The 18,431-nt window shown below is 44.0% G+C and overlaps 1 protein-coding gene across 1 annotated transcript; it reads right to left on the reverse strand.

The window, feature by feature from the left end:
* Positions 1–10,943: 10,943 nt before the first annotated feature.
* On the reverse strand, positions 10,944–11,819 carry LOC4804472 (uncharacterized). Its single transcript, XM_001360993.4, has one exon. It carries the CDS (start codon positions 11,702–11,704, stop codon positions 11,117–11,119), a length of 588 nt encoding a protein of 195 aa, XP_001361030.1. The 5' UTR covers positions 11,705–11,819; the 3' UTR covers positions 10,944–11,116.
* Positions 11,820–18,431: the final 6,612 nt, after the last annotated feature.

Consider the following 18,431-nt stretch of genomic DNA (forward strand, 5'->3'; position numbering starts at 1 on the left):
TGCTGGGAGCAAGTCCTTATTTGAGTTGAATGGCCTGCCCCGTGGGGCACTCAAGGCTGTCATCTGTCAAAGGGGATTAGGGAATATTGCAGGTGTGGGTATGTCGTTGTCCCGCAGTGCTCTCTATTTTAATAGGGATTCTTCATTGAAATTGCGTCCAATTTGTCAATGCAGCGGAAATGCAGCAGAGGGGAACGATTCATGCCCGGCGTTGACGGGGGAGTCTATATCCACTTTCTATCGTTTTGAGCTGATTTCGCTTCCAATTCTTCGGATCAATAGCTTCGTGCACTGCCTGGCTAACCTTTCACCAAATAGATTGCTTGATTGTTATTTAATTTGAGTAACAGTGCTTTAAAACAAAATTGACAGACTCAATGGTGGGACTTCAAACTTATGGGACTTCCTGGAAATAATTGAAATTCTGTTCATTGGAGAATCTCCAGTGAGATGCGAATTTTCCAAGTATGCCTCTAATCAGATAAATCAGCAGTTTGTATGTTTGCTTTGTGTATTCTCCTTTTAACCGGAATGAGGAAATAAAACCGAATTCAATGCGTAGGTTCGCTTCCAACATAACGAAAGACAAACCTCCCTGGCGGATTGGAAGAGTTCTTAGAAATCGATCAATCATTTCGAAAACTTAAATTTAACTTTTCCCTTTAAGCATTCCGGACACACACATTTCCTGCGGAGTATTAGTCCCAGTTGGGTATTTGATTTGGCATCATTCAGGCAAATTGTGGATATCCAGGACGGGTGGCATGGCCCTTGGTAAACAAATTAAGACTCGTTACACTTTCATTGCTTATGCTCAATTTACGAGTTACCAGCTGTCGCTAGTCAGCCCTCACAGGAGTAGCAGTCAAGGCCCAAAAGTTCTGCCATCGATCCTACCTCACCGTCAGCTATGAGGTCGGCCGCACAGCATATGCAGTCGTGCAATTGGAACGGCACAAATGCCTGCTCATAGCAATTGATTTATGTCTGCTACGTGACTTCATTTTGGCCAACGAGGGAGGCCCTGGCTCTGTGGAGCAGCACCTGTTGTCGTCTTTCCTCTTATTAAATTAACAACGAAACAATCTCACTCGCACTCTGTCTGTGTAGGTGCGTGGGGATCCTTAGCCAGCAAATCCGATGCCATTATGCATTAGAACTGTATAAACAAATCGTATGCGTGCTTCCCAGCTTTCATCTTCGTGCCCCGGAATACGTGCTTTCCACAGAAACAAACAGAAAAAACATCAGCCCTCACTGCGAGCTGAGTCTCAGGACTCTCAGCTCCATCTCCATAGTCTTCCCCCGACTCGTGTGTCAATCAAGTTAAATGTTAATGAATTACTTTGCATGGCCTGCGCACTAGGACATGCTGACAGGACCAAAGAGAATGATGCCGACAAGTTGTTTTGGTTTTCTAGACACACTCAGGATCTGGCCCAACTCCCCCGCAGCTTATCCTGTGGTTGGCTTAATGTTTAAACCCTATAGGGGATGGATGGGAAAGCTAAGGGCAATTGCAATATGAGGTATCCAATTGATTTAATCGGTCAACGAATTCGGTTTTTATGCAAAGCTCTTGCATAAGCTGGTTGGCAGCGCTGAACAGCTGATAGTTGGATAAGTTGTCAGATTGAAAGTGGTTTCATACATATATACATACATACATATGTATAGTCGAACCTCCTTCCAGTCAGCAGTAATCGAGCACACTTTCGGTGCCACAGCATGGTCAATAGAGAGATGTGCCAGCCTTCATGCTCTCTCTTGCCCACACTCTCCCTGCCTGCCACTCAACGACTTGGCCTTCCGTCAGAGTGTCTGCGAACATGAACGAAATAAATTGTTGCATACTTACGTGCGCAAAAAATTTGCACTCTAGCCTTTGCTAGATTTTTTTCCCGGCCAAAATCTTTGTTGTCCTCCCCGGCCCATTACGTTTCATTGAATTAATTACGCTGTCAGTCTGCTAGTGGGGCGTGTGGCAGCAGATTAAATACAATAAAACAAAACACACACTTATGGTAGGAGAAAGCAACCTGCATGTCGAAATGAAATAATTAATTAACGCAGTGGCTATCGGATGCGTGATTGGATTAGTGAATGAAAGGCCTAAATTTTATAATTATATTTACTGCATATATCAACTGTATATTTATATATGTATGTATGTATATGATTTTCCCATGAATATGTTCATCATTGTGCGCTTTTGAAGCATGTTAATTTTCGCAATCCATTACGATATTACGATAATATTTACCTCTGCACTTTAACTGAGTACAAGAAACTGGCTTTTTATTAAAAATACAAAAAAACCAATCAATTTAATTAAATACTGAAAATCAATCCACTTTAAAAACCCTTTTGATGAAAAATTACCCCCGGGAAAAAAATCAAACTCATTAGTGCAAGCACATTCTGGGGGGTCAGACAATTCAATTGCAATTATCTGTAATTATTTACTAATAGAAAGCCATATTTCCATAAATTCAAATTAACAGCTATATCAATTTAATTTAAGCATTAACTTTGCTGAGTTTCCTCGGTTCTATGTACATATATGTAAGATATTATTTACATATAGTTAGTTTATTGATAGTATTAAGTTGAGGTAGGCTGGTAAGTTTAAGAATAATTAGTCTTAACTTCAGGGCTCGGCTTGATCTCGGCTAATTTTCTGCTGCTGCTGCTGAAAGTTACGACTGGCTGCTGGGATTCTCTTCTCTGCTGTGCTCTCCTTCTGCCGTTGCTGCTTATCTGCTGTTCATCCGCTGTTTATCTTATTTTTCTGCTGTTAATGCCGTTTTTTCTTTACTGTTCAGAGGAAAGTCTCCTGCTGCTGCCCTGCCGCTCAAGTACAAGTGTACTATAGTATAACATATAGTATATGTATATATTTATATTGTATAACACAATGAACATCACGAACATTTTTTGTTCCATTTTGACCGCTGTCTTCGCTCAACATTTAATTGTGTTTGTGCCGACCACTGCTCTGTATACACAAAAATCAAGTGTTCTGCTTAACCGATTTGCATATAATTATACAAAAGTATACGTATAGTAGATTCGTGTAAGCGCCGCTTTTCCCACTAGTAACTTCAAATGGTATTCGCTGAATACGGAACTAATCGTATCCGCTGAAATGAACATGAACAGGAAGCGACACTTGAAGGAAGCTTTTTGAGAAAAAGGACATATTGAGTAATGAGCGACTCGACCCCGAAACCTCTCTATATGCGATTCTCAAACGTGTCACTATACGACCAACAAAAACGAAATATATGAATTCCTCAGGGTATATATATTTTCTATAACAGTCATACTCGTACCAGATGTACCGCAGCGAGGCGTGGCTGGCGCTAAAAAAAAGTAATAAACCGAATTGTAATTGTTCTTAATATCCGTGTGCCTGTTGCTATGTGACTTAGTAGCAAAGCTACAAGGCAAGTTCTAACTAAAGTTATGCTGAAATACTTTCTCAATTCGAATAACGCAATTGACATTCGAAATTTTAGTTTGGTTGCAATTCCTAACAAAGCCAAACCCAAACCTAAACAATTGACCACAAATTTTTCATTGCCAGAACAGCAGTGAATCTGTAGGAGAGCCGCAACAATTTGTTGGCTTGATTTGTTCGGAAATTTCATTACACTAACGAAGCCCGATGCTGATGGTTCTTTCGTCTCCTGCCGATGCAGCTCTGAGACAAATGCGATTTGAGCCGATTGATTCCTATTCCCATTCCCAATATGCTAGGCAGTAGTATAGCCTTCAATCGAACTATCTCCGACCACCCCATAGCAAGTCTCTCGGCACTAAATCGAGTTTGTTGCCCGCTTGGAATATAATTGAGGCATTCACTATGCAAGCAGTTTCCGGATGCCGGAGAGGACTATGTATTTTATTGCATTAAACGTGGGTCATGGTCGGTTCCTCGCTGGGCGCAGATCGCGCTTTCTTGCACGAACATCTCCATAGAATTACATAGCGATGAATACCATTGTATGAGGGATTTCTGAATAAATAGCAAAGATTTTCCTACAAGTCTCTAAATTAGACACTTGGCAATGACATCCATGTGCATATCCGGTGATGATGAATTGGACGGACTGAGTCCTGGGCCACTGATATATCCGTCGCCTGCCACCCAATGTTGATTATTTCTCCTTGGGCCGCAGAACTTTCTTTTATTTTTTGTTAGCATTTACTTGTTTTTAGCTGTCAACTACCACTACTCTACTGGGCGTTTGAGCATTGAACTTCTGAAGGTTTTTTTTTTCGTTTTTTCTGATAAAACTTCTCTGCTCTTTTCGCCTCGCCCTAGACTCGAATGTTTTCCCAACAGAACGCTCTCGTAGCACTTCAGATTTATGGTCCCCGCAATCGGTGGTCAGCTCCCTTCGAGTTCAGTAAGTGAAACCACAATGGCCATAAATAAAAGTCGAGTATCAGCTAGCAAATCTCATTATGGCCACTCATAACTGGGGATGGCATGGCATGGCTATTTCTTCTGGACCAGCCGATGCTCCAGCGCCTGAATCTATAGCTGAATCAATGGTCAAATGGAAACACATGCTGAATGAAGAGCGACTTATCTTTGGTCGTTGAGGGGGCCAGCCGAAGTGCATCTGGTGTCGCCATTGGCTGTAATTGATAAATTAAATATTGCGCTGCAAGGATTTCATTATGGCAATTCAATCAACAATTCTGTCGCCCATTTAACAAGTGTGCCTTAAGTGAAACTTGCGGTTCCCCGTCATGCATAAATTAAGAGTCTGCATACGTATACGGCCACGCCCACGGACAAGGACACGGACATTGGCAATTGTTGCAATTTCGCAGGAAATGAACAATGGCGTCCAAGTGATGACATTTTAATGAGCCGCCATAAAAAGTGGGTCAAATCATTCTAAAGAGAAGACTCTTGCTGGATGCCCTTACCGGAGAACAAATAAAGAATATCAAAGAATATTAAAGGTCTGTCCCGCTAAAGATTGTTCAATGTTTAAAGAATGCATTACTTTATATACATTTTTCATTTCTCAGTCATTCGAACAACAAAGTAAAATGCTTCAAATATATATATCGCAATTCAAACAGAAATATTTGGCAAAATGCCAAAGAATTTGCAATAAAAAGCTGACGACAACAGCAGAAAATGCAAAAAAATAAGATTCCATTTACAACTTTTACAAGGAAAAATTGGAAAATTTTCAGATATTCGAATTGTTAGTCAGATTTATACAAAAATACCCACACCTACAGACCCCCAATTCGAAGTCTTTCAAAATTCTTTCTATTTTCATACCTTAAAGCTCTGGCCAGCAGCTTTATTATTATTTTTTCTGCTGACGCTTATCTCCGCGCCCGCTTTCCGGGCTTGGAGAATAGTTTTGTTGCTCTCCTTATTCCCCCGATTTACTCTCCCCACCACCCACTCCCATCCCGCGCTGCGTTCCCTGAACGGGACATGCGGGCGTTGCTTTCTTAACCAGCGTAAATATTTTAACCTACAGAGCAGGGCCTGGCACCGGGGTTGGTTCTGCGTCTGGGGCAAGTAAATAAATGTTTCGGAGATAAACTGGCGCTTTGTGTGCCGTTTTGGGTGCCCTTGCATATCCCATTCCTTCCACGGAGCTATTTTGCCCTTTAAAGCTGTGGCATGTCCTCTTTAAGAGTCGTAGAATTTTTGCATTTTGTATGCAGATGTTAAAATTTGTCGCATACTTTCTGCCTGCTGCCCAATGTGGCCCCTGGCCTGTAATGTCCCTCTCCATATACGTGACTTCGCACGCGCGACTCCAGCCTCGGATTTGGACTCGCAGTCGGACTTGGATTCGGTGTCTGGCCTGCGGTCCAACAATCCTGTCACGGTCATTCCCATTGGTATTGTGGTCATTAATTTAAGGGGAAAGTCTGTTTGGGTTTAACTAACGCGAGCGAGCGCGCCTTTCGTCACTCGCTCAAGGACATGATTAGATTAACAGGGTGACTCAATTCATTAGGGTAAGGTTAAGGGTTAGTTAAGGGACCCTTTCCTAGTGGACTTCTTGTTGCAGCATCCTGTAGTGCTCCTGAATACTAGATGGACGTGTTCATATGTACGAGTATGCCCAACCACTTTGTCATCCGACTCACGTACAGGAAGCGTATGCCAGCATCCCAAAAAGGATTGTCCACGCTCTGGTCAACTTCAGCATGGGTCGCTCTTTGGCCATCAGCTCGATTAGATGTTGTGGTCTGGCTCCGCCCTTGAAGTCGTGTTTTGTGGCTTCAACATAGCAGACCAGACCGACTCGACGCGACCCGACCGTATGTTCCGATCCGATCCGGTCTGGTCTGGTCTCAGCTCACTCCCTTAGACAGATAGAGGGAGACGGGGTAGCGAGAGAGAGCGGTTGAGAGGTGTTGGAAAGCTTGCGAGTGTTAAAAAATGTTTTAGCAGCGCATTTTTGAGGTTAACAGCGTGCACGTGCTGGCCACAAAGGGAGAGGGAAAGCGAGGGCAAAACGGGGTGACAGAGAGCTGAAGCGTGGACAAAAGGTGGCGACTCTGACTCTGCAGACAATGGCGTTGAGTGCTGCCAAGGCAATGCCTGGGGTTGTGGCAGGGTCCGGGGCAAAAGATTTATCTAGCCACGATGTACGTGATGGCTACAATCGTGTCAACTGCTGTTGGACTCACATGAATTATGACAAATACTCGTATGTGTGTCTTGTAAATCTCAACTAAATCTGCACCGATAGCATGTTCCATTTAGTATGGGAAGAAGGAAAGACAAATACACTACAATCATTGAGGCATAAATCCTGATTCCCGTTTTATTATCTGTCCGGGGGCCTTAAGGCAAATGCAGCTGCTTAAAGCCAAACAAAGGCTTTATGCTTTCTACATTCTCCATTAGAATGCCCCAGTCACAAGACCCAGCAGAGCATTAACGAGCATTCGCCCGGCAGGATTTTCAACTCAGTCCAAGCCTTTTGCAGAGACTCAGAAAGGAGAAGCGAGGGTGGCTAAGACTAGGCCATATTACTCTGCCGTGCTCTTGTGCCTTCATTGTCTGCTGCGTGGCAGGGCGTTGAGGAGTTGAGTCGGAACGCATCCTTTACCAATGCCGAACCCATGAAATCCGAAATCTGGGTAGCCATTAACATTTACGATTTCCAATCCGTAGGTCAAGCTGGAGCTGGGCAGTCGCACATGGCAGATGCTTGCATCGAAAAATCCGTTGCAGGGAAGGCGAGCATCGAAAGCTGGCGATTTGGAATGCGGATTGGGGTATACCAATTGGTAGGCGTTTAATGGGCAACACGAACTGCAAATACATTCAGTGATGGAGCTGGGCATGGACCTTAGCGACTGCGACATCCTGAAACGAAAATGCCAGCTGGATTAGGTCTGGTCTCTACTATTTGCTTGCAGTTTATCTCCAAGTGCCTGCTGGCCAGTGGCCCCCGCCTTGCTCTAAAATGGATCGACTTGCCGAGTAGGAGGGCCGAAAAGTCTGCCCAAAAGATTACCATACAGCTGCCGAAGGGCAAAGTTTTGCATTTTAATAGTCTCTTAACTGCCGGCCCATTTCAATGTGTGTGTTTGTTAAAAACCGTGGAGGCAGAACGAGAGGAAGGCTAAGGGGAGGAATAGATTCAGAACACCAGGTGCTGCTCTAATTCGTAGAGAGATTTGTATGCGATTGAATTTTCAACTTGGTTGATTTTCAGCTCGGTTGCAGGGCACTTGAAATGAGAGCGTTCTCATGATCCGAGTGGGATGTTGAATGGGTAAACAGTAGCCATCTGAAACAGAAAATGTTTCACCGAGTTTTCCCCGAAGCCCAGAGACAAAATAACCTTGCAACTATGTTTTATTAATGCCCAGATTTTCTCTTGAGCCTACGGTGCTTCCGACTTGCCCATTGCTGCGAAAAGCATTGGGTATTCTATCAGCAATTTCAACTGGAATTTTCTGAGATTATTTTGACAAGCCCAGAGGCAAAACCAATTTAAGCTCGCCTTTATGCATATCTCACAGAGATACAGGCTGCGAATAATTGAAATTAATTAACTCTTCTTGATCCATTCGAAATGCAATCAGCAAAACCTAACTCTTTCGGTGGAGTCTCGCTGTTTGGCTAAATTATAATGACTCAGCCATTTGGCTTGATGTGTGGCCATCAGCAGGAGCACCCTCATCTGGGGCCAGCAGCCCAGATCCAAGCACCGCCAAGTCACGTTCTCGTTTGGCTCTTCTCTCGGCTTTTTCCCATTCTTTCGTTGAATGTACGAGTAAACTCGTATGTATGTGCATATACCCCTCGGTTTTTGTTTTGGAAGAGATTCGTGACGTGGCGAGCTTGCTTCCACGCTAATGCACGCTCTGCAAAGTATGCAATAAATTTGACGCATGCTTCACTGTGGGTGCCTGTGTGTGTACCTGTCGGTGGCAGAGTGGCACTATGGTGGAGGGAAGTAGAAGCAGCCATCAGTATTATAAACATTAACGGCTTTTACTTACTCTCGTTCGCAGTTCGTGGGCGCTTCTTTTGCACTTGACAGAAAAGCAAAAACGCCCATGTCTCTCCAGCATCGTTGCAGCGATTTCTCATGCGCCATGTGCGCGGTATTTGAGGCATGTGGCACCGCCTCTGTCCTGCAGTGAGATAAAAGGCGACAAAATGTTTGCTTAATAAGTTTCAGCTACACTTTTGCCCGGGTCTCTATTTGTTAATCCCATTCAGAAAGTGCAACCACATGAAAGAAAAGGAGAGACAAACAAACAAAGTCTCCGCTGTCCCAACCGACTACCTAGAATATTCGGTGCGCGGCTGCCTTCGGCCCACTCCTCGCTTTTGCGGTCATTGGCTAGGGACTCTAGCGTAGCCTCTCGGCATGCCAGGCACGTTTAAATTCATTTAAAAACTTGAATCCACTGTCCGTTAAAGGTCAAATTGAATCAGCCCAAGAGACCGCGTGGGTGAAAATAGGGGTAAATTGTTCTCAATTCTGTGCAACTCTTTTCCTACAAATCAATGACCTGTGCAAGTGAAATATTGATTTCAGTTAATACAAAAGGCCGCGGCGCTTGTAATCTCTGTCGGTGGTGGATTCGTACATATGTATTTATGTGGCAGCCAGTATGGTAGCTTCAATAAAGCGTTAAATCTGCATACAGGCACACATATGGATGTGGCACAGACAGGCTCAGTCGGGAGAGACAGCGTTGGCATTCAATAAATATGAAACACATTCATCACTGTCAGCTTATGCTCCACACGCTCGTACGAGTGTTTTAGCGAATCGGGACTTTAAGGCTCGCCGGAGTGCGTTGCCGCTTTAAATTCAACGCTTAATGTCCTGGCAAGATGTCAAAGGAAGCTTCGTGCTAATGAAATATGTCTCACACCCACACCCAATAGCAGTCACCCACTTCAATGTTACGTATACGCACTGCTGGCTAAGGCCTGTTGCTAAATGTGTAGGCAAAGGCTGTCAATGGATTTTGAACGCGAGAGCTTTAAATGGAATTTCTCTCGACCAATTGCCGGCTCGGATAGCTGAACGAAATTTCAAATTCAAATTTGTAAGAAGCAATTACCAGACTGGAGCTTTGATGTGGCTGTTTAGATGCTTTGAACTCCATCCAGTGAAAAAATACATAAATAACAAAGCAAAAATGCGCACAAAGTCAGCGTACAATTAAGGAGATCCGCTCCTGACTGATGGCTGATGGGGCCCTAGTCGGAGCTATTTCAATTTTGAATGTCTGCGACATTGCCCCCTAGGGGGCTGGGAGAAGGGGTTGCGAAGGCGAGTTCCCTTTTAAACGTCTTAATGGCTAATTAAATGAAATTGAACAGGTCCGCACTTAATGGCAGGCACAGGCAGGTGTATTAAAAATTAATAAAAAGAGAAGGCCAAAATGTTTAGAGAGCGGCGCTCTGCTGTGCTGTGTGGGCAGATGGTGGCTGGTAGTGGTATTGTTGTTGTGGGGTGTGATTCTTTTTATTGGTTCCTGTCCATGTCCCATGGCTTTTTAATTAACTTTTCGGAATGGCGCTGCCAGGCGAACGGGTTTGGTGGGCAAACTTCCACCAAGTTTTCCTACAAGGCAGCAAAAATTTGATAACATTTAAAATGCTGTCTGGTTTTCTGGGCAGTTTTGTTTATGGTGCACCACATGGCGTATGATTAATGCTTATTTCCGCGCCTCTTTCTGTCTCTTTCTCTCTGTCTCTGTACATTTCATTAAATAAATTGTAATTTATCAAACGGCCTTGCGGCAAAAAGCAAATCAAATAAATTACAGAGAAGTTGAACAACTTTGACCATTAAATGCTGCAAACCAAATAAGGCCAATGACGATTGTTTTATTTTCTTTTTTGTTGGTTTTATTTGCCAACCATTTCATTGCAATTGATTTTTGGTGTCAGCTGCACGCGCAGACAGAGACAGGCGTGTCCTTCCTCTCGTTCCGCCAGCTCCTTAAATACCCCTGGCCCCCCACACCAGGACTCGACTCGGCTCAACTCGACAAGTGCTGTGGCTGCGGCTTAAGTTTGTCGGCAAATTGAAAACTTTGTTGGTTAACTTGGCTGTGAAAATAGGGCTGGGAGAGCGTGGCAACGAAAGGCAGGGGAAAACAGGAATGCCCCAAAGCCTGGGCGCACATCAATACAGCATTCTTTCGTCGTCATCCCCGCAATACCACCAGCGCACCGCTGCGCACCGCACCGCCTCCCAAAATAAACAGTCAACAGGACAAGCCGCCGAAACCAGAGCTTTGGTTGCCAGTTGTGGCTCCGATTTCTTGCTCCGACCCTGATTGCATTAGCCAACAGAAATGGGACGGACAATCACTCAGCCGCCGGGGCATGGACTATTTGATACCGAGCCTGCTACCTAAGGTGTTAAAGCTCTAGTAGGATAAAAATCTGTAGCTGTTTTGTTTTGCCAACTAACAGGTGTTAGAGTAAAGTTTTACTATTTAAAATAAATAAATAAATTGGCAAGGGGATAAACATAAATTTAAGGCGCAAAAAGTCTGGTCAGTGAATGAAGGAATGATGTGAGGCTTTGCAAAAGCTTCTTACGACTTTGGTCCAGACAGGAGCTCAGGACCCAGCCTGGCACCTGCTCATGACTGATGGGGTCCTGGGCGCCTTATGGATCAGAGCAACGGTCTCCTCGTCGTCTACCACGACGTCCGTGCTGGAAAAGGGGGAGTGGCCAGTGATCTGGCTGTAGAGAGGCTGCATCACCCGAATGGTGGATACCCTCTCTCGCCAGGTGCGCCAGAAGTACGACTTGAAGATGTATCCCCCGAACTCCAAGATCATCGGCCTCTCCTGCGACAGCGGGGGTATCAGCTGTAGATGTTTGTTGACACTGACCATCATAAGGCAGCGATCAAGGTAGCGGTAGAAATTGAAGCGAATCAACTTCAGCGGGATAAGGCTGACCAGCTCGAAGCACTCGATCTCCGGATCGAGGCCATTGCCATAGCTGCTGGACACGCTACCGGCCTGTCCGTGCTTGAAGAAGTTGTCACACCCAAATATAATGCGGCTGGAGGTAAGCGCCACATGGTACTGGCGCAGTCCTATGCCACGGCTATCCACCAGGGTGAAGGGGTTCTCGACCAGCACTGGCTCGTAGATCTCCTCGAACTCGGCGAGCAAAGTTTTCTGCACTCGGAACATCACGCTGGGACGCCAATAAAGACGACAGCGACAGAAACTTTGGCAATAATTTAATTGAAATGTCAATCAAACTTTTGTAGCTCGTCTGTGTGCTTTGTCTATTTATTTGTTTGTATTTGCTGTCGATGATGACGCCTGCTTTGGTATCGAAAAATGTAGAGCCATGTCGATTCTGCAGATCGTCTGCAAGTGCAAATCCATTTGCATCTACAGACTCCTACGGACCTCGGTGCTCTGGGATTAGCAGAAGTTAAATTTGCATGGGAACTGAAATTATGGATAAAGTATGGATAGAGCGATGCCCTTGGCAGCGAAATAATCATTCAGCATGGATGACGACACCAAATGCTTGCATTCGGTGTAGTCAGTCGAAGGAAAGCAACAGCGTTGATGAGCATAATGATGCGCCCAGCCGGAGGACACCAGGAGCTGTCAGGAGAACTTCCAGTAAATGGTACATCCGTGCCGTCGTTCAGTTTGTTCTTGTCCATTAACCGTAATGGGTATATTAGACAAATATAAGATGAACCTGCAGGACAGACCATTGTTCAATGATTAGATTTAAAAAAGTCTTTTACTCCCCATTCCCATTCGCTTCCTATTTCCCAGACTCGTTGAGAGTCCAACCAGTTCGTTGCTCGAGGAGCAGTTTTTTCACACTTCATTTTCCTGTTTTTCCTTCGACATGGTTGGTAGTTCTTGGCCATAATCTTGGCTTATGACTGCCGCAGCTCACTTTCATTTTCGCTGTTCCCTTTTTCTGTCAGAGCAAACACTTTTAAAATATTCTGATTTATGGCAAACTTTCTCCTTGCGCTCTCAACTTTTCACAGTTGCCAGTTGGCACTTTCCACGTCCTTGTCTGGGGCGGAAATGTTGCGACTGGCACTGGCACTGGCACTGGCACTGGCATTGCCGCTGCTAGTACTACTGATTCTCTTGCTGCTGCAATTGGCGACAAATTATAAAAGAAAACTCGTTGTGTCTTTTGCCATGCTCTCTGTGTTGAAGCTAGAGAGGAGGGTCCAGGCCGCGGGCTCCTGCTGCTGTTCACTTTGTCAGCTATTTAATTTAGCGACGCTTGCAATGCTTGCAATGCTTGCAACGCTTGCTGGGGGCAGGAAGAGTTGGAGCGCGAAGTACTGTGTCAAGTGGCATCCGTGCAGCTTTCAAAGCAATTAGTTGCAAGAAACTTACAAGATCAGATCCAGACGAATAGTCAAGCATAACTTATGCCAGTTTCGAGTTTATCTTCAGCTCCTGCTCTTTGCTAATTTTCCCGAATTCCCCCTGGCATATCTCCAATTGCATTGGTTGTCTGGTAATCCCTCGTTGATTAAGTGTCTTACAGGCCATCGCCTTGCTGTCACGATTCACACAAGATACATGACCATTTGAACCATTCGTAAGCAGTATACAAATGAGGTTTGCGGTCTTGCCGAACATTTGGGGAATTAATTAAAATTTTCTCGTTTGGCATGTTTATGATGGCAGTCTCAATTAATTTCAGGGCTCGTTGAGCAGCAGCAAGAGTGTTGAGGTTCCTTTGTGGGCCCACCAATTAGGATCTTTGTAAGATACAAGCACTGTGAAGTCTGCCTCTCCTCCGATGGACATATTGAAGTACTCTGCCAGCTCTGCCGCATAGACTCTTTCCCCAGAATGTGTGGTGGGCACATCTAATATGAATTGCTCACTTGCTGCTTCTCATCGTCGTTGGGGCAATTAATGCCGTAAATGTGTTTCATTGTCACCGATCACGGCTTGAATCACTTGATTTTTATTTTGCATTATCCGATTACTACTCGGCATGCTATCCGTAATTGCCATTGAGTGGAATATTTACCGCCAAATGAATTTTCCTCTATCTCTGTGCCAGTCCACTTTTCCCTCCTCAAGAGGGGCCTAAATGCAGCAATTACGTATAAGCACCAGAGCACACACACGCATATGCACTACTCGAGAGAGCCCTGGGCGTGTGTATGTGTTAGCCTGTTTGTTTGTTCTGGCCGCTTAGAACCGCTTTTGCGCATTTTATTTCAAACATTTCACGTTTTTATTGTTAAATGCGGCGCAACATAAAACAGCAGTAGCTCCCTACACATTTATGCATACTTTTCTAGTACATATTTTATTTCCGAGAGGCGGACGGGCAGATTACGGATGGGGATCCGGGTGTGTTTGTTAGTGCGGATGTTGTCAAGGTACCAGTAACATACACACTCTGGGGATTTGTGCTGTGACCCACTGCGTCACAATTTGTTGCAACATCCACTGGTTTGTTTGGGTATATTGGATTCGTGTATATTTATGTACATAGAATGCCTTTCTGATAGCCCAAGGTCGTACAAGCATACAATATTATTTAAGCAGATTTCAGTTGGGACTAATCGTATCACAGCTGACGTAGGAACAATCCATCAGCAAGGGTATGAGAAGCGTCGGCCCTCAATGATGGCCCTTCGTGTTTATATTTATTCAGGACATAAAAGCTCTGCAGTGCACAAAATTAAGTATACGCATTTGAGGTGACTTCATTTAATGACTGCATCTGGCCACATACGTTTGCGGGCTAAATATGATGTGGCTTGTCATTGTGCGAATAAGAATGGAACGTAATCCAAGCGAAACTATTTGAGTGGATGAACATATATGGAATTTAGAAACCTTTAAAGTGCTTTTTACATTTGATTGCAAAATGGAAGGCATTTGATTGCAGGAAGATTTAATGTCCGATCTGAAGATATGGAAGCAGGTTGCAGCCAGCAAACAGCCAGTAACATTTACGAGTATATTCCTTGGAAACGAAAAACAAGCCGGAGCTAAAGTACTTATCATACAAACACACATTTATCCTTTATAGCCAATAAGTCATTGAGCGAGCTATACTTCTGCTCCAGGCTCGATTCAGCCTGATGGGGCATAACAGACCAAATATCCAAACAACAATTGTATCTGTCAACTTTTTGTGCCAGCGTCTCGGGCTAGTTTCCTTTGTTATCTCAATCTGCAGCTGCCGACAAACACCCACTCACATACTATATAGTATAGTGGGAATATACATATGTTTCTGTGTCTGTAACTACGAGTAGTGTGTGCACATTTTCCTTTCCATTCACATTTTCCTTCAGCATCCTCACACGACTGAAGCCATTCTAGGAGCCAGCATTTGGCGCTTATCGCACATCTCATCCCGAAAATGCCAACCGGCACATTTGCACAATTGCTTCTTGGAACTGACACATCAACCACGTTCAAATTTAAACGTAAACGTAAGAAAACGCATTCGAATTCGCACTCGCCCTCGACTCTGGGGCTAAGCTGGAACTGAAACTGAAGCTTGAATGTGATATGCCATCGTCTTTGCCATTCCCACTTCCAAGCAATGTCTGAATTTCGCCTGGAGCCTGGAGTGGCGCATGTTAGTTGGGCTGAAAAAGTGCGTGAACTCAAAGTATTTGTATTTCAGCGATAGGTTGTATATATATATATATACATATGTACATATATGTTGAACTTTTGCTAAATTGTCTTGTATTGGAATATCATTAAAATAGAATGGCCGTAAAATTCGGAATAATACTCGTACTAAACACAATGGTTTCTACATCCTATGTTTAAGAGATCACGCGCTCATCTCTAATGCAAATATATTCCCCCCCCCCCCCCCCCCCCCCCCCCTCTCACTCAGTCCTCAACAGCACCTCAATGTCTGTCTTTTTCAATTCCTGCTCCTGTCACGTATGGATGGGGGACTGGGATCTTTGCACTTGAGGCAGATTTTGTTTATGTGCCGGAGCTTCCTAATGCAATCCACGTGTGAACATAAATGCAATTGTGTTAGATCCTAGTGGGAGAGGATTTTACCTATACACTCAAAGAACTTCGGTACTGATTCGTCCATGATATCTTGTCTTGGGCATCACATTTGGTGTCCGTAAGACGTCCATTTCCATGGAATGGTTGACTGGGCCGGAGTTCAGGGGTTTCAGCATGGTGACAATGCAATACAAATATTTTGCCAGCATTGTGTGATCTGACATCCATACATCCAAGGAAAATAGCCTTGGAATAGTTGTGCAACATTTTTGAACAATATGCAAAGCATACATCTTTTGTTGAATAATGTATGTGTTAACGAGACAGCAGCAGATAAGGCTATCTCTGGCCCTAAATATTTGAGAAGCCCTTGGCCCTCGAGGTCACTCGAGGACCAATGAAAGCAATTAAAATCAGCAATTTAAATCCAACAAATAAACTTGAAGCTTGAAGTAACATGCACTTTAATCAGGGCTCTAAGGGAATTTTGTAAAGTAGCCCACAAAAAAGTTTGGAAAAACGAGCTATTTCTCTGATTTATTTTTGTACTTACGGACCGATTTGTCGCACCCTGCGAGACAGCAGAAGAAGCAATGCAGTAATCGTATAAGGAAATAAGTCATATGTGAATTTGGCGCTCGTTTGCTGTTAGTCATTATTTTGGGCACTGAGCCATATGCTGTTAATAAGGTGTTGAGCAATTTAATTTTATTGTTCTAGTACCCCCTGGCACGCGCGCACACACAGGTCCGGACACAGACGAACACAGGCCCGGGTGCGGGGCTCCTTCAATTTTAATTGGCTCCACGCCCAGCAGCACGTGAGCCAACAAGCGGTGTCCTTGCCAACGGAATGTTACCCTATCACAGGACACTTCCAGCCCACTCCGAGTCCCCATATGTCGGCCTCCTTGCCTTTCGTTGCTTTTTATTATTGCTCATCGCTTTTTGTTCTTTTCAGGCTTGGCAAGTCGTTAACATGTAGTCGTTATTTAATGCCAAAGAAATTGCCATTGGCATTTATTGCCGTAATTAAGTGATGGAAAAAATGCTCGAAATGCCACATTCAGGCGGTAGGTTCCAAACCAAACCAAGCCCAACCAGTCAGCCATCAAAGACCAGCAACAGCATCGACATGGAAATAAATTTGTTCCAGCCACTGTTCAAGATTTTGCAATTGCGAGCCGACGAAAAACGTAATTTGGTTTTTCTGTTAAGTGCCATTTTCGTTGTTTAGAGAACGACCTCCGCTCCTCCGTCTGGCATAGAACGTAGAGTAGAGCACCTTCCACTTAATGCTCTTTCACTCATTTCGCTTTGAAATTTATGACCCAGTTTTGGGGAGCGTAAGGTATTGGCTTTGTATTTCTGCAACAGGCGTTTAATTAAATAATTAAATGTAAAAAAAAAGTCTCTCAAGCAACAAGCCCCGCAAACACTGGCCTGAGGTCATTAAACTTGCAGTTTTTCTGAAAGTTATCCACATTATTGGCAGGTCCCAAGACGATCTATTCGAGAAGAAACCAAATCGTTCCCCTTTTGGAGAAATCCTGTTTAAATTTATCAATGATTAATGTCATATTTCTGGTTAATAGTGATTGCTTTTCATAGACTAACCTTTAATCCACTGCACGTACTTAGCATATAAACAGTCTATAGTTATACAGTTGCATAAAATTCCATTTAAATTGGGTAAGCTACTGCCGCTTATAGCTCCAGATAATTTGTTAAGCCTCTTGTGTTACACCACACCCTTTGCTCTGTAGTGCTTCCTCGTGGTGGGGGCGAAACCGATTTCAATTATCATGGAAACGTTTGGTTTTAATGGGGCCAAAAAAAGCGGGAGTAGGGTTCAGTTGAAAAACGAAGAAGGGGGACTCCAATTGAACCAATTAATGCCCATATTTCGTTTTTCAATGGCAATGCAAAAAGAAATTAAAAGTAAAATTCTGTTTACAGCGACAGTCGTTAACAGTGGAAAATGCCCCGATTACGCTTATTTCAGCAGATTTTCATACACCCGCCGCTTTCTCCATTTTCCCCTGAAAGCCTGTCCTTCAACGGCTTTGCCGATTGTCCTGGGTTGCTGTGGCATGCGGCAGGCGCATATGTTGAAAGTTTAATTAATGTCGTCACGTGCTTGAACTGCGCAGAAAAAGAAATTTTTGTTTGTGCGAGTAAATAAGCCCAAAAAGTATCTATAGCAAACATATTTATTCACGCATATTTGCTGGAGCATGGAATGATGATGGAAATTCAATTTAAAGAAAACTCGGGAACGTGACGCTTTAAATGAATTCCCCACTTTATCCAGGGCGAGTGCTTAAAATTCAATACGCAGACACGCACACATCCTGGAAGTCCTTTATGGGGCTGATAACACTCGGTGAGCATAGGGAGTTGGGTTGGGGGGATCCATCCTAAGGAAATACTGTCATCCTGGTTGGAAAATTTTAATTTGAAGCACAAACAGAAAGGGGGAAACAAACAGGAGAGGACAGAAAGAAAAAAGCAAGAAACAAAACAACATCCGATGAGGCGGAACCGACGGCCGTAAAACATTTAAATTAACGTCTCCTTCAAAACAGTTACATTGTACGAGTGTCTGAGTGTATCAGAGTGCGTGTGCGAGTGCGAGAGTGGGAGAGAGTTGAAAAGGCATTTCCGGCATAGCAGACATAAATGGCGAAAAGGGTCACACACAGGCATGTCCATAAAGATAAAAGCCATAACGTGCTCATAAAGCGAATAAAAGGCGCCAACACTTTTCATCGCCTGGCTCTTCTCTGCTGCCACGCCCAAAACAGGGATAGATGGGCTGGGCCAGATACTTACTATATGTAGTACGCACCCAAAGTGCATGCTCCTCCGATAAGGCACTGAATGGTTGTTAAAGTTGTACCACGCTG

The sequence above is a fragment of the Drosophila pseudoobscura genome, chromosome 3 (genome assembly GCF_009870125.1).
Source record: "Drosophila pseudoobscura strain MV-25-SWS-2005 chromosome 3, UCI_Dpse_MV25, whole genome shotgun sequence".
In the NCBI taxonomy this organism is placed as follows: Eukaryota; Metazoa; Arthropoda; class Insecta; order Diptera; family Drosophilidae; genus Drosophila; species Drosophila pseudoobscura.